Source organism: Hemicordylus capensis, chromosome 4 (genome assembly GCF_027244095.1).
Source record: "Hemicordylus capensis ecotype Gifberg chromosome 4, rHemCap1.1.pri, whole genome shotgun sequence".
NCBI lineage: Eukaryota > Metazoa > Chordata > Lepidosauria > Squamata > Cordylidae > Hemicordylus > Hemicordylus capensis.
Window position 1 is genome coordinate 286,390,585 of NC_069660.1, and position 15,797 is coordinate 286,406,381.

The 15,797-nt window shown below is 40.9% G+C and overlaps 1 protein-coding gene across 9 annotated transcripts in view; it reads left to right on the forward strand.

The window, feature by feature from the left end:
• VPS13B (vacuolar protein sorting 13 homolog B) overlaps nucleotides 1-15,797 on the forward strand; it is a 714,157-nt gene that overhangs the window by 540,047 nt on the left and 158,313 nt on the right. For all 9 annotated transcript variants that reach the window (XM_053245154.1, XM_053245151.1, XM_053245153.1 and 6 more), the window contains one exon: nucleotides 4,882-5,289. In XM_053245154.1, the coding sequence (XP_053101129.1) occupies nucleotides 4,882-5,289 (408 nt within the window). The remainder of the gene's footprint in view (nucleotides 1-4,881; nucleotides 5,290-15,797) is intronic.

Genomic DNA, 15,797 nt, shown 5'->3' on the forward strand with positions numbered 1-15,797 from the left:
AGCCCTATTTGAACAGGCAAGGGGAATGCAGTCATCCTCTTTGCTCAGAGAGACTGTCTTCCTGTGAGCAGAGCATGTATCACACAAATCCAACAGTGGGATTGGCTGAGCAAACAAATCACCCAACTGGCAGAGTCGAAGACCTAAGCCTTCAATCAGATCACAATGGATTGAGGAAGCCAGTGCTATTCACAAATTCAGAAAATTATCCAGTTTTCATTTCACAAGAAGATTCAGATGCCTCCAAAATAAGCAAGAGGAATGTCATGTAGCCAGAGACGATTCCATGTGCTAGACTTCTAATCAAAAAGCAAATCAGGAAAGGGGAATGGCTTTTATGGAGGGTACTAGTCATGAAAGGAAAAAAAAGAGTTTTCAAAACCCAAGCAGGACAAAAAAGGGAGCTAATCTGGGTTAACAGGGAGAATATTTCAGTGAGAGGGAGAAGATAGATCATGGGTGGCCAACCTGAGGCTTTCCAGCTGGTGTTAGGCTACAGCTCCCATCTTCCCCAGCTGCAATTGATTATTTCTGGGGATGATGGGAGTTGTAGTCCAACAACAGCTGGAGAGCCTCGGGTTGACCACCCCTGAGCTAGAAAATTCATGCAGCTGGGAAATGGAGAGAGAGATTTGGGCGGGGTGAGAAGATTCATGGCCAGGAACAGTGATGAAAGAAAAGGACCTGACATTTGGTTTGTCCATCATATCATTATTCTAACATCATGTAAAAGCAATCCCAAAAGGAGAAGAGTCTAAACAAGGCATCCATCTTTAGCCTTCACATTTGGATCAAGAAGAAAGGGAGAAAATAGACAAGCTTTACCCACTGCGGAGTTTTTGATGTCATTAAGGAATGTTCCTGCCAGATGACATCAGCTGAATAACTAGGATTAACACCCTAAGGACACTTCATTGGAACCAAGTTCTGTTGCATCAGTTGCACTTGCAAGTAAATGTGTTTTGAATTCCAATTTGGCAATGAGTTGACAACAAAGGGCTGAGATTTTTAAGTAAATAGCTAAAGAAAACAATGTCTGCAATCTAGCATGGGACATGCTCATGTTAAATTTTTAAAAACATGTTCAGTAATTCCTTAGGAGAGTTTAGAAAGCAGTTTGGGGGTTTGGTGAGGGGAACTGCCCAAAGGGGAACTCTTAGAATGCTTTTGATGCAGCCTGTGTCTTTAAATCTCTGTAGGAAGGTGTATGGTAATATTAACAGATAGATTAGGTTGACCAACCTGAGGCTCTCCAGCTGCTGTTGGACTACAACTCCCATCACCCTCTGCCACAATAAACTGCAGCTGAAATCATGTGAGTTATGGTCTAATGGCAGTTGGAGAGCCTCAAGTTGGCCACCTGCTGAGACAGATAAATTATCAGATACCAGTCTAAGGACCTCTCCACAATATATTAGCCATGTTTTGCCTCTTTTTTCAAATTTGATTTAGCTATACTCAGCCAAAGAAGATACTAACATTACTTGACCAAGAACGTTAACAGAGCTGTAAGTTACCTGATGTATTTTGTGTCGTTTCCATTAACTAAAATAAAGCAAGAGAATACATTGTTTCAGACAAGATTCTCAAGCGTAAGGGATATAATTTTTCTTTATTGATGTTATGATTTTCTTAAAACTGGACATATTGAATCTATTGGTTTGTGTAACAGATTTCAAAATACATCATAAATGTAAGTAATTTGATGACTAATGGGTCAAGTGAAGTTGGAACACTTGAAACTGGAAAACATCCTTGGAAACCATTTTCAGGAAACTATTATATTATACTATTTTACTTCATTTTTTAATCTCCCGCAGGATGTGCCTTAACGAATTCTATAAAATTGCATGCAAAATACTAATTCCCTTTTTGATTTCATTATTGCAGTGTGAGTCTCTACCTTTTTGTTGTTAACAAATTGGTGTGGAAAGAGCATTTAATAAACATCGAATTGGTGTGGAAAGAGCATTCAATTTTTTAAATCAAGAGCTGTTTTATCATTGGTAAATAAAAGGTGCTGAAAATGTGTGACTAGTAATTCTTAGATTGTGACAAGATTGTGACTAAGAAAGGGGACAATCTTATTTTTCTATGTAAACTGTTTTGAGAAAGTTTTTTGGTTGAAAAGTAATATACATTATACATATACAGTGCAGTGGTTTGTTTCTTTATGCACATTTACAGAGCCGGAGGTGGGGGTAGAAACCTATCCCAAAATCTGGATGAAAGTTAAATAAATTAGAGTTTTGCTATTGACTTAAGGAGAAGCAGAATTATACCCTAATTACATACTTGCAAAAAATTGGACTGGATTAAACAAAATGTTTTGTTTAAAAATACAAAATCATTTTACTACATAATTTGTAGTCATCCTTCTACAATTCTAATCCTCCCAGCAATCTTCCTTGTATTATTAGATTGGATCAGTTTCAGTCTGTGACTCCTGAGGATGTGGACAAGCTGCTTGGAGCAGTGCGACCTGCCCCATTCTTTGGATCCTTTCACAACTGATTTCATCTTGCATGGAAGTTATTGGAGATGGTCTAGTTTATGCCTCACTGAGGGAAGGCAGGATGCCTACTTGTTTGAAGGAGACATTGTTTAAACATCTTCTTAAGAAGCCTGCCCTTGATCCCTTGGTGATGGGTAATTACAGGCCAAGCTCCAACCTCCCATGGCTGGGTAAGGTAATTGAGAGGGTGGTGGCTAACCAACAAGTGGTCTTGGAGGAAATGGATTATCTAGACCCATTTCAAACTGACTTTAGGGTGGGCAATGGGGTTGAAATGGCTTTGGTTGGCCTGATAGATGATCTTCACCAGGGAATTGATAGAGGGAGTGTGACTCTGTTGGTTCTTCTGGCAACAAGCAGTAATGGGCTGGGTGAAGGATAATAAATTGAAGCTGAATGGGGTTAAGATGGCTTTGGTTGACCTGATAGATGACCTTCGCTAGGGAATTGATAGGAATGTGACTCTGGTGGTTCTTCTGGATCTTTCAGTGGCTTTTGATACCATCAACCATGTTATCCTTCCAGATTGCCTGGGGGATTTGGGATAGATAGATATCAACTCTCAGATAGAGAGATAGATATCAGATGGTGGTGCTTGGTGACAGTTGCTCTTCAAATTGGGAGCTGTTATATGGAGTCCCTGAGGACTCCATTCTGTCCTCAATGTTTTTTAACATCCACATGAAATCGCTGACTGAGGTCATCAGGAGATTTGGTGGTCATCATGATCAGGAAATGGCATTATTTCCCTAATGTCTGCCTACAGAAGATAAATCCAAGCAAGACAGATGTGCTCATTGTGTGGGGGGGTCATAATCTAGAGGGCGGGATAGAATTTCCTATTCTGGATGGAGTTACGCTCCCTGAGAAAGAACAGGATGTAGTTTGGGAGTGTTCTTGGATCCTGATCTCACCCTGGTGTCTCAAGTGAAGGCTATGGCTAAGAGCAATTTTTATCAGCTCTGACTAATATGACAGATAAGGTGCTAGTTGTGACCTTTAAAGCCCTGTTCAGCTTAGGCCCAGGTTACCTGAGAAAGTGCCTGTCTCTGCAAGATAATCTTGTTAAGATAATCAGGAGAGGTCTGTCTTAGAGTGCCACCAGTTCATCTGGTGGAATCTTGGGATCAGGCATTCTCATTAGCCACCCTAGATTGTGGAATGCACTTTCCATGGACATAAGAGGGTTATCATCCTGGAAGGCTTTCAAGAAGCTTTCAAGACCCACCTCTTCAGCATGGCTTTTAATAATAGTAGTTGTAATGGTTTTAAATGAGTTTTATGTTAATCTTTTAAATGGTTTTAGTTCTGACTGTGTTCAGATCCAAGCTATTTATGGATGGGCAGTATATAATAAATGACAATAAATAAATAGATAGATGTCACACGTAAAAATAAGCCTTCTGACATTATATGGTTGTTAAATCATTTGCCATAAAGGCTCCAGTCTAACTTGTCCTTTTAATTTCAAATTTCAACTACTTTGACTAATTTTGCTAATCATATCAGCCAATGAAATTTTTGTGATGGAAAACTTCTTAATATAGAACATGAACCCATCAATTTAGTTTAGTGTATTTAATGTTCAATTGTTTATTAAGGAATAGAAATTAAAACTGATAGACAAATTTAGTGTGTGTGTGTGTGTGTGTGTGTGTGTGTGTGTGTGTGTGTGTGTGGAGAGAGAGAGAGAGAGACACAGAGAGACAGAGGCATAGCAAGACAGATAGTGTGCAGGTTTCTCTACTGAGCTTGTGCTGTGCATTGGAAAGTACTTCTAAATCGCTAAGAGTCTATTTATTTATAATTAACATTTTAGAGAAAGTTCAAGTCATTCCACTGACATATTCAAGAAGAGAAAGACAAAAATACAAATTTTCCTTGCACTCATTTGCCAGTGCTCATAAATAATAAGATCAGGGCCACAATCCTATGCACATATGGTTAGGAGTAAGCACCACTGAACACATGAGAGCAAGAAATGAAAGGAATTCGTGTGCAAAAAACTGAGAGGTGGTGAGTGGAGGTGGGACAAAAGCAAGCTTGTGGCTCACTCCTGATCTTCTAACTGTAGTTAGGAGATCAACAATGTTATTTTTGCACACATGTACATGCACAGTGGGGACTGATTTTCAGTATTTAAAAATTTACTGCCATATTAGCATATATTATTTACTTTATTTACTTTTAAATATATCAGATTGTGAGACTGTACTTATGCTGCACTCAGATTGTGGGAAACGAAACCTGCTTGAAAAGCCTTTGAATAAAGCTTCTGTTTTAGCATAAACTATTTGGGGATGCATTATTTTGTAAGGGGGGTAAATGATCATTTCTATTTTTTCTTTTCCATGCTTGTTCCACAGCTGACATAAATGTAGATATATCAAAACCTCTGAAAGCAAATTTCAGTTTTGTCAAACTAGATCAAATAAAACAATTTCTGCAAAAGATCAGACGCAAAAGTGATTATGACACCCAGGAGGAGAATGTTTCAGCAGCTGATAGCCTTTCAAAGAAGGATGACACACTAACATCCCAGTGTTACAAAAGCAGAGTTTCTTTCTCTGAAGATTATAGTGATGGAGGGCAAAAGATTTCAACCCAAGAAAACCTTTGGATGGGCATTTCATGTTGTCAGAAGATTTCTGTTCACACCACTCAGATGGTGGTTTCTGTGGAAACTCGGCCAGATCCTAGGAAACCCTGCCTCTTAGTATCTGTATCAAACCTCAGTGGAAATCTGAATGTCAAAGCTAACGCAAAGACTAAAGGTAAGATTTTCCCCCCTTATGTTCCTACTTGTTTGTGACAATGGAATTATGATTAAACGTTATGAAGACGTAACATTGAGGTATAATGAAGTACTTTGCTGAAGGTAACACAAGGTCACTAGTCTAACCAAATTGTGGCTGCAGTATTTTTATTTTCCACGGTGTCAAATATAGGAGGAGGGCAGGAAATAAGAAGGCTTAATCTCAGTCTCAGTGTAAGTTCCTGCCCTGTCAATAAAGAGACCCTATGAGACATCAGAGGGCATTTGTAAAGTGGAGACAGTAAGGCAGACTGGGATTGCAGGACCTTGTATAGCTAGCTGAAAGTGAGCAACTGGCTCCAAAGAGGCCTTAAATACCCCTAGGCTCAGGCTACTCCTAGGCTGTGCCTCCCACCTGGAAAATCTAGAATCTTAAAGGGTATCCTTCTGGCCTGGAGATTTATACTGTTCTTCTGCTCCATCAACTGCATCCTGGCCTACTGATGGCACTGGTTGCAGGCTCTGGGGAGTGTAAGTTTCCCAGTGTAGATGGGCCAATTTCCCAAGGGGATGAGACTCAAAAAAATGTGGACTCTCAGGTTTCTTGGTTGACAGGCCCAGGCTCTGCTAGTTCCTCCAATATCTCTTCGCTCCTTGTTCAGATCTGAATATGAACTGCTGCTCAGGGCAGGGTCATGACAGTCCCCTTGTCCATATGAACGGGGCCTAGGTTGATGAACAGTGCTATCATAAATTATTTACTGATCTGTGAGCACATGAAAGATGCCACAGAATTTCTTAGAACACAATTAGGGTATTACTCATGCAACTAGTCTGCAATAAGGGAATTGACTATTTGGCACTTTTATATTATATTATATATTACAGAGCCAATACTTCTTTCAGGCAGATAGTTTACAAATTAATAGAAGCAATTATACTTGGCATTAACAAAGTCCATAGCAGATTACAGATACTTTATGATTTCTATATTAAGCACCGAAATTAAAATGGTTTCCCCTTCTTTCTGACATACATTTATATCACTACAAGTATGTAGCGCAAACCCAAACCTTATCTGAAAAGTATGAATCATAATAGTCTTCTGTTCAAATCTTGAGCTTTGTACTGCTTTTTTATGCTATATTAGCAGATCTCTTTGTAAAAGTCATTTAAACAGTGCATTTTCCACCACTGGACATTAGCCAGATTTTAGCAAGTTGGCATAAGCAGCTTAAAAGATAAAGATAGCAATTTGTAGCTGAGAAGTATAAGTTCCAGGCCAAGCTAGGTGATTTATTGCTTTTTCATCAGGAATATTCCTACATGGGCCAATAAATCTTAGCACTTTTTATTGTCCTAAAAGTTAAAAATGAAAAAGTGAAGGTTCATAGAACATGAAAGACTGTGGAAGTGCTGGAAGCCAAAATCATTTTTATCCATAAATAAACTTCTATAGAGACAAGAACAGCCAAAGCATTCCCACGATTTTCCAATCATATCTCGATCTTAGCCTGGAAAGACCAGCAGCAGAGTAGGACATTTCTAATATCTTTGCATAATGACTCTATATTGCTATTCTCATCCTCCTCTCTTTTCCACCACCTAACCCTCGGCCACCCTGACAGGATCCCTTTTGGTGTGTTACAGTATCAGCAAGTTCCTTCCTGTATATTAAAGCCCAACATCCTTTCCTCAATGCATGGAACTGTAAAAAGTAATCTTGCATGCTCCACAATAGATGTAATCCATACTTGAACTTCATCCATTTAGTGCAGCGGCATCTATACCAATTCATGTATTTTATGTATTTATTTCAAATTTGTAGACCACCCCAGTCTTCCGTCTCTGGGTGGTTTACAACAATTTAAAACAAATTAAAATGAAAACTTTAAAGCAATTTAAAACCACAGTCCAGTTTAAAAGCCTGGGTGAAAAAGTAATTCTTTAGAGATTTTTAAAAAGTTGTCAGAGATGGAGTGGCTCTTATTTCAGCAGGGTATTCAGAGCGTATTCCAGAGTCTTGTCACAGCAAAAGAGAAGGCCTGTCCCTGTGTAGCACCAGACGAGCTGGTGGCAACTGCAGACAAACCTCTCTAGATGATCTCAGTGGGCGGTGAGGCTCATGGTGAAGAAGATGTTCTCTTAAATACCCAGGGCCTGAGCTGTTTAGGGCTTATAACCAGCACCTTTTATTTTGCCTAGAAACATATTGGCAGCCAGTGTAGCTCTTTTAGTACAGGGGTAATATGGCCTCTCCGAGATGACCCAGGGACCAGCCTGGCTGCCGCATTCTGCACCAGCTGCAGTTTCCGGACTAGGTACAAAGGGAGCCCCACATAGAGCACATTGCAATAGTCATGTCTGGAATTGCTCCTCTTTTTCAGTTGCCTGCTCAGCTCCTTGAGTGGGCAAATGATGCTGGCAACTAGGAGCAGCAGCTGCAGACACTTGCCAGAGGAAGAGGACAGGTGAGCAAATAGTGGCTGCTGCTCCTACCTCTGACCACTCAGGCAAGTAAATTTCCCTGCTAACTCAGCAAAGATGCACTTTTTACAGTGGTGATTTTCTTATATTTAGCAGGGGGAGAACAACTGTCCCTGTTAAGCCCCAGCACAACGTCCCTCCGGTGGCTGTTGCTGGTGTCCACCATGTGTTTATTTTTAGATAGTGAGCCATTTGGGGATTGGGAACTGTTTTTATTTATGTTTCTGTGTAAACTGTTTTGAAAACCTTTGTTGAAAAGTAGTATATAAATATATGTAGCAGTTGAAGCAAAGCAAACCCTTGGAGGCAGTAAGGAGCATCAGATACCACTACCCACACCTTCCCTCTGAGCAAAATCAGCAACTCGTAGCAGACACTCACTCCCTCACCCATCTGGCTGGGCTGCTGCTGCTGTTTCCTGCCCTCTGTTTCCTGTCTAGAGAATGAGACAGGAGAAGAAGAGGTGTTGATGCACTGCAAAGGATGAGAACCCAATCCCCCTGCATGGGAGACAGGATGACATGGCTCCTGCTGTGTGGATGTGTTTGTGGTGGGTTCTCCCAGGATGTTGGACCCTTTGCTGCTATTTCACACTGTGGGGTGGTGGTGGCGTGGGGGCTCAAGGATTGATTGTGCCTCCATACCAAAAAAGATCACTTGATAGGGGAAGCTCCATATTACGGAGAAGAGTTTTAGTCTTACTGTCCCCAGACATTAGTTTTCTGTGTTGAACAGTTTGTTTGTCTTTTAAATTGGTGTGCTCTCTATAATGTGAGCCCCCTCCTGCAGTCTGAAGTGGTACAGCTCAAAGACAGGCTTCCCCCTCAGTGAGAACTGGACAATAGAGAACATTCTGCTACACTAAGTTACAGTTCTAAACCTACATGGTATTAAGAAAGGGCGCAAGATAAGGGATTTTAAAAGACAAATGAGGTCAAGTCTCTAAAATATTTTTAATCTTGTAAGCATTCTTAATAGAGTAATAGCAGTCTCAGACCTAATCAAAGTGAAAGTTATTCATCCAACAGGAATTACTTTCCTAATCAGACTGTAAAGTAGGAAGGACAAACTCACTTCACATTTCTTCGACTGTAGTAATAAGGTGTTTAAACTTGACAAAAGAAAAATTTAAACACAAACGTTCTTAATGTGATTACAAGAGTTGAGCAAATGCTTAAGGGTTTGTTTCTTTTAAATCAGTTTGTGTTGTACATTCATATCAGGCATTTTTATATAATTATATATGAAAAGTATGCTGATAGGTATAGTTGTTTGTAGGGATATGCACGAAATGGATTTTGTATTTTGTTTCAAGCTCAAAACAAAATGCAAAACAGCTGAAACGTTTTTAGGGCACCCATCATACCCTACCACCCAACCCACTTTGGTGTCCCTAGGAGCTACCCATGGGGAACAATGGAGTGTTTCAAGTTTCCCTGTTGTTCCCTATGGCCAGAACAAGCTTCCCTCACTGAGTGCACACACATTTTGCATTGCAATTTGCAATGCATTTTGCAACCCTGCCTTGAAAAACACTGCAGAAACACACAGAAAAAGGGAATCTGTCTTACCCAACATAGAACACACATTTCAAACACAGTCCAAATGGCAAAAAAAGAATCACTGACCGAGAATCCACTGCCAGCCACAGTAACATCACAGTAATAGTTACTGTGCTGCAGTAACATAATAGTTACTTCTTACATTCCTAACATTGCTGCAACAGAATCAGCAAGGGAAAAACAGGCCTCCAAAATGGTGCTTAATGTTTTTATCAAAATGGGTTATTTTGTTCCTAGCTTGAAACAGGCCCTTATTTGAAAGATGCTTTTTTTCCAAGCTCAAAACACTTTAAACGGCCTGATCTGGAGCATGATCCATTGAATCCATTAGAATGGGTTCTGCACCTGTGCTGATGCCTGTCAGTGTGGAGTACCACAGCTCCTCTCAATGCTTGCTCCCCACCCCAAGTGACCATGTGACTATTTAAGGCAGCAGGAAGTGCCAGCACTTCAATTCCTTTGCGACTGCCACAACAATCAGTTCCTCGGTCACTATGGCTCCTCATTTTGGTTCCTTACTTTTTCTGAGTGCGTTCTTTTTAAAAAAGGTGGGGTTGATTTATCGGCTACTTTGACCTTTGGACTGTTTAAAACCATGGTTTTTTGTGTGTATTTTGGTGACTTAATGAGTTGAAAGATTGGACTGATATTTTGGTTTGAACAACGGAATGTGGACAATGACAACGGATGACCCTAAATGTTTGGAGAAAAAGGCAGATTAAAAAACGTTCAAGCATTGCTCTAAGTGTAGAGCTAAGCTACGCTCACAAGATGGCCATGACTTGTGTTTGCTGTGCCTGGGGGAAGCCCACAACACCTCCGTGTGTAAAGTTTGCCAGTCCTTTTCAAAACAGACATGACACAACTGGGAGTTCCATCTGAGGGCTGCAGTATATTGTTATTGTTATTATTTATTTATTTACTTACGTTTATATCCCGCTCTTCCTCCAAGAAGCCCAGAGCAGTGTACTACGTACTTAGGTTTCTCCTCACAACAACCCTGTGAAGTAGCTTAGGCTGAGAGAGAAGTGACTGGCCCAGAGTCACCCATCAAGTATCATGGCTGGATGGAGATCTGAACTCGGGTCTCCCCAGTCCTAGTCCAGCACTATAACCACTACACCATGCTGGCTCTGTTAAGTTCCCCAGGTCTGTCTGAGGGAACTCAATCGACCTCTAAGAGAGATGGCTCAAAGGTTGAGGCTTCATCCCAGTCTAAACCTTCAACACCAATATTTAAGTCTCCTAAGACGCCAATGGTGCAGCAGGAAAATGACTTGACTAGCAAGCCAGAGGTTGCCGGTTCAAATCCCTGCTGGTATGTTTCCCAGACTATGGGAAACATCTATATTGGGCAGCAGCGATATAGGAAAATGCTGAAAGGCATCATCTCATACTGCATGGGAGATAGCCATGGTAAACCCTTCCTGTATTCTACCAAAGACAACTACAGGGATCTATGGTCGCCAGGAGTCAACAAGAGTCTGAACCAAGGGGCTGGCAATTTACCCTTAACTAGACAACTGGCTCCTGGCTTCAAAAGACAGAAAAGGTTTACTTTCTCAGATACAGTACTTATTGTTCCTTCTCCAAGGCCTTGGGATAGAGGTCAACTGGCAGAAATCTCATGTAAACCCTGTGCTGGCATTTTCATACAAAGGTGCTGTTCTAGATACCCAGACGGTAAGGACCTACTTACCACAAGAAGGGTTCTGGGCCATAGTGTATCTTGTACATCAGTTTCAGTCCAGCCCAGTGCAGTGCACAAGGCAGTTCAACACCTCCTGGGCCTTATGGCCTCCTGCAAGATGATTCAGCATACACACCTGAAAATGAGAAAAATACATTAATGGTTTATATCCATTTTCCATCTGAATGTAGACAGCCCCCAGAAGCAATCAGAAATCCCGCAGCAAATCCTCCGGTCATTAGGTTGGTGGACTCGAGCAGATTATCTACTACAAGGAGTCCCATTTCAACTGCAGTCTCTTTCAGTATGGGTGATGATGGATGCTGCATTGATGGGCAGGGTAGGGAGGTGGCATTGCAATGGCAGCATGGCTCAGGGACAGTGGAGTCGCCAACAAAGACATCTCCACATACATTTCCTGGAACTCTTGGCAGTATTTCAAGCCATGAAGGCCATTCTACTAATGCTCAGAGGGAGAACTATGCAGTTACAATTGGACAACACAACAACAATCACCTACCTAAACAGACAAGGGGGGATGGTGTCCAGGTCTCTGTGCATGTTGAGCGTACAAATATGGCACTGCTGCTTCAGAAACAGCATCACCCCTTTGACCATTCACATAAAAGGGATGGAGAATGTCCTGGTGGACGATCTGAGTTGTTCATTTTCCAGGGTAGAACAACATGAATGGGAACTGAACAAGTACTTGCTTCCAATATTCAGAGCATGGGGTTTCCCAAAAATAGTCTTGTTTGTGACAGTTTTCAATGCCAAATGCAAGAAGTTCTTCACAAGAGCAGGCCATAACCCACAATCATTGGGGGACGCATTCCAGATGGACTCATCTCAAAACCTATTGTACATGTATTCCCCTCTACCACTTGTAGGGAGAGTAGTGTTGCGTCTTTTGGCCTGAACACTCCATGGTGGCCTCAGCAACCATTATTTCCACATCTGCTCAAACTGTCCAACCACACGTACAGGAGGCTTCCTCAGCAGCAAGATCTTCTGTCACACGAAAATGGTCGAGTACTGCACCCAGACATGCCCACTCTACAGCCAGCAGCATAGAAGATAGGCTTCTAGATAAAATCCTACTTAACCAGAGGAAGCCTTCCACTAAGAGAAACAATGCTAGTAAATTGAAGAACTTCAGTTGCTATGCAACCTGCCCACTGAAAGCTACTGTCTGCCAGGTCCTGCTGTACCTAACCACACTAAAGACCTCCCTGCTTTCTAATGTCTCCATAAGGGTTTACTTGGCAGTGATCTCAGCAAGACACCCAGGATGAGATAGGAAAACAGTAATTTCCCACCCCAGCTGCAAGAGTTTTCTGAAGGGTCACACCAATCTGTATCCTCCAGTGAAATGGCCACTGGATCAGTGGACTATATCCTTGGCCTTTTGGGCTCTGACAGACACAACCTTTGAGCCCCTAGCTGCAGCTAGCCTGAAGTTGGTTTCTCTGAAGACTGCCTTCTTGGTGGCAATTACAACTGCCCGCAGGGTGAGTGAACTTACAGCCCTGAGGATGGATGTGCCTTATGCACGCTTCTACCCAGATAAGGTGTTGCTATGTCCTGACATTACTTTTTGACAGATTTTCACATAAACCAAGACATCATGCTACCTACCTTCTTCAGCTCTCCAAGCACAGTTCTTGAAAAGGCCCTGAATTTCCTAGATGTCCGAAGGACTCTTCTATTCTTCCTGTCAAGAACAAAGTTGATCAGAAAGACAAAAAAGTTGTTCATACCCTATAAAGGAAGGTCTATGGGTCAGGCCTTGTCAAGGGAGAGGCTATCTTGCTGGCTAGTAGAGCTAATCCTATTGACTTACAAGTTACAAAACATTCTGCCACCTAAATCCATCAACACATGTTCATTCAGAGCTTATGGTGCCTTAGAAGCTCATTTATCTGGCATATCATTTTGGGACATTTGTAGGGTTGCAATCTGGTCCTCAGAACAGCCATTCATAAAGCACTATGCCATTGACTTGCATTCTGCAGCGGAGGCAAATTTTGGGAGAGGTGTTCTCAAAAGGATGTTACAGTGACACTACTGATTCCTTCTCCTAAAGGAGCTAACTAAACACCCATTCTAATGGATTCAACAGATCATGCCCCAGATAAACAGGTTGTTCACCTGTAACTGATGATCTGGTAGTGATCCATTGATATCCATTATACTCTCCTGAACCTCCCCTCTTCAGTACTGCTCAGATCTTCTTCATAGAACTCACCTGCTCCAAAGATGTTTGACAGCTCCAGCGGTCTCCAAAGAACGGAAGTGCTGGCACTTCCTCCTGCCTTAAATAGCTACGAGGTCACATGCAGCGGGGCGCAAGCACCAAGAGGAGTTGTGGTACTGCACACTGATAGGCTTCAGTGAAGGCTCAGAACCCATTCTAATGGATGTCAATGGATCACTACCAGATCATCAGTTACAGGTGAGCAACCTGTTTTTTCGAGTCACAATGTTTTGAAGTTGGAACATTTTGCACATCCCAAGTAGTTTGCATTAATTTATTGTGCTAATGTATTTTCACATTAATGAAAAATACTACTAGGAACTGTAGTAGAATATATGTTTTTTGTTAAAGTATTACTGTTGAAATATACACACATCTCTCTCTGTCTCTCTCTCTGTCTCTGACTCTCTCTCTTCAAAGAGACTCTCCATGTAAGTATAGCTTAGTTGAACATAAAATTGTAGTAGCTACATCACGATCTAGAGCTGACTATTTTAGATCTGTCAGAATCAGTCCCTTTTTATTTTCAAAGTTTTATAGATATACCTTTTGAGCTGAACAGAGCTGATGTTGGCATATGAAACTAATACGCAAATGCTCCTCTGTGTGTTTCGGATTTTTACAATCACATAACTATGGTGACCATCTGCAGCAGCTGCATTTTACAAATTATTTGCTGAAGCAAATGGCGTACAATGACAAAAAAGTAGTCATCTCAGATGTACTGTTAAAATAGATAAAGTAGCATTGCTTGCCTTTTAAACAGAATGGCCATCTGCTGTACAGATGTTATAATACCGAATGACTTCAGATTCAATAATTGTAGAAAATTTTCATTAAAACCTCAACAATTTGCACTTGTTTACTTGAATCTGCATAATTCTCCCGTGAGACAACACAACACACTTGGGGTTGTTTTTTTTAGTTCTCACTAGCAGTGGCTTTGATCCTTTTTGATGTGCTGACTTTAATAAACATAGTCAAAAGGCGCTGTTCAAAAAACATCATGGAAAAAACTACAAAGGAACAATTATAGCAGCAGAAACTACTCTAATCCCTTACTTACGCAAGCTATTTTTAGTGAAATATGTTTTTTTACAAATTTTATGTGACAGTATTTTATAAACAGTGTAAACGGCCTCTTTTCCAGATGACTCTTTGTGTAAGAGATGGAAGTTGGTTTGTAATGTAAGAGGAATATTATGTGCCAAGAATTGTTTGAGTGGGGAAAAACTCAGTTGAGAATGTGGTGTAGGCATGTTTCCTCCCTTGTGGAAGGAAAACAAGAGCTCATGACCTTTCTTAATGACTTTAAAAGAGTATTAATTAACTGATAACCTTGCATTAAAATGTTTTTTCCAGATATTATTAATTAAGGCCTTTTAATCAGGAATGTTAATGGACATTTTCCTCTGTAACTTTCTACTTCAGGAATTCTTGCGGGTGCGGGGGGAGTGGTTTATATTTATTAGTCGTTGCTTATGTCTTTTTACCAAAAAAAAAACACCCTTATTTTCTTTCATGAATTATAGAGGAGTTGCATGCACACATACTGTAGGAGCCAGTTAGCAAAGCAACTACTCAGTCTTCTGTGTGCAGGAACCCACACAGAATTTAACTGAATGCAGACAATGAAAGAATCGAGCTTTGTCGGCAGATCTGTCCCACATGCAAAAATAAGCACAGTGGTAATGCAGTGTGGATAGCTAGTCTGTCCTCCCATACTAGGTTATCCAATCCTGTTAATGCAGAAGTGAATATGTATCTGTACCAAAGCATGACTAGCGTGTGTAGAGTAGAGACTGAAGTTGATTCAATGAGTAGAGATTAAAGTTGAAATTTAAATTGTTCAGTGTGCAGTTCTATTCTGCTTTGAATTGTCACTTGACTTTTTAAAATGTAAGCCCAAGCAAGAGAGGAATATCTCTGTTTTGAGGATTAAATGAATGAGATGAGTCAATTTGATGAATCCAAGTTATTAAATGGTATGTACATTCCGGTTTGAATCCCCGCTGGTATGTTTCCCACACTATGGGAAACACCTATTTCATGTTTGTTTTCCTGGCTGTCCATGGTATCTTCAAAAGTCTTCTCCAGCACCAAAGTTCAAAAGCATCAATACTTTTTCTATCTTGCTCCTTCAAAGTCCAGTTTTCGCATCCATAGAGTGTCCCGGGAAAAACCATTGTCCATACAATTCTAATCTGTGTAGGTATAGACACGTCACAGCATCTCAATATCTTTTCCATGGCCTTCATTGCAAGCCTACCAAGTGCTAGTCTGCGGCTTATTTCTTGACTGCTGGATCCTTTACTGTTGATGTTTGATCCTAAAAGTCAGAAGCTATCCACCAAGTTTGATTAAGGGACTTAAAAGTCCACTTCAGAGGATGAAGAGCTGCCCCTGGCCTTTAAATCTTTAGTATCTCTGGTTTAAGAAGGTTGCATCTCTCAGCAGCCACTCATAAGTCCACAGAGCAGTCTTGGCCATAAAGGATGGGCTGCAGGCTTCAGTTTCACAGCAGATGAAGT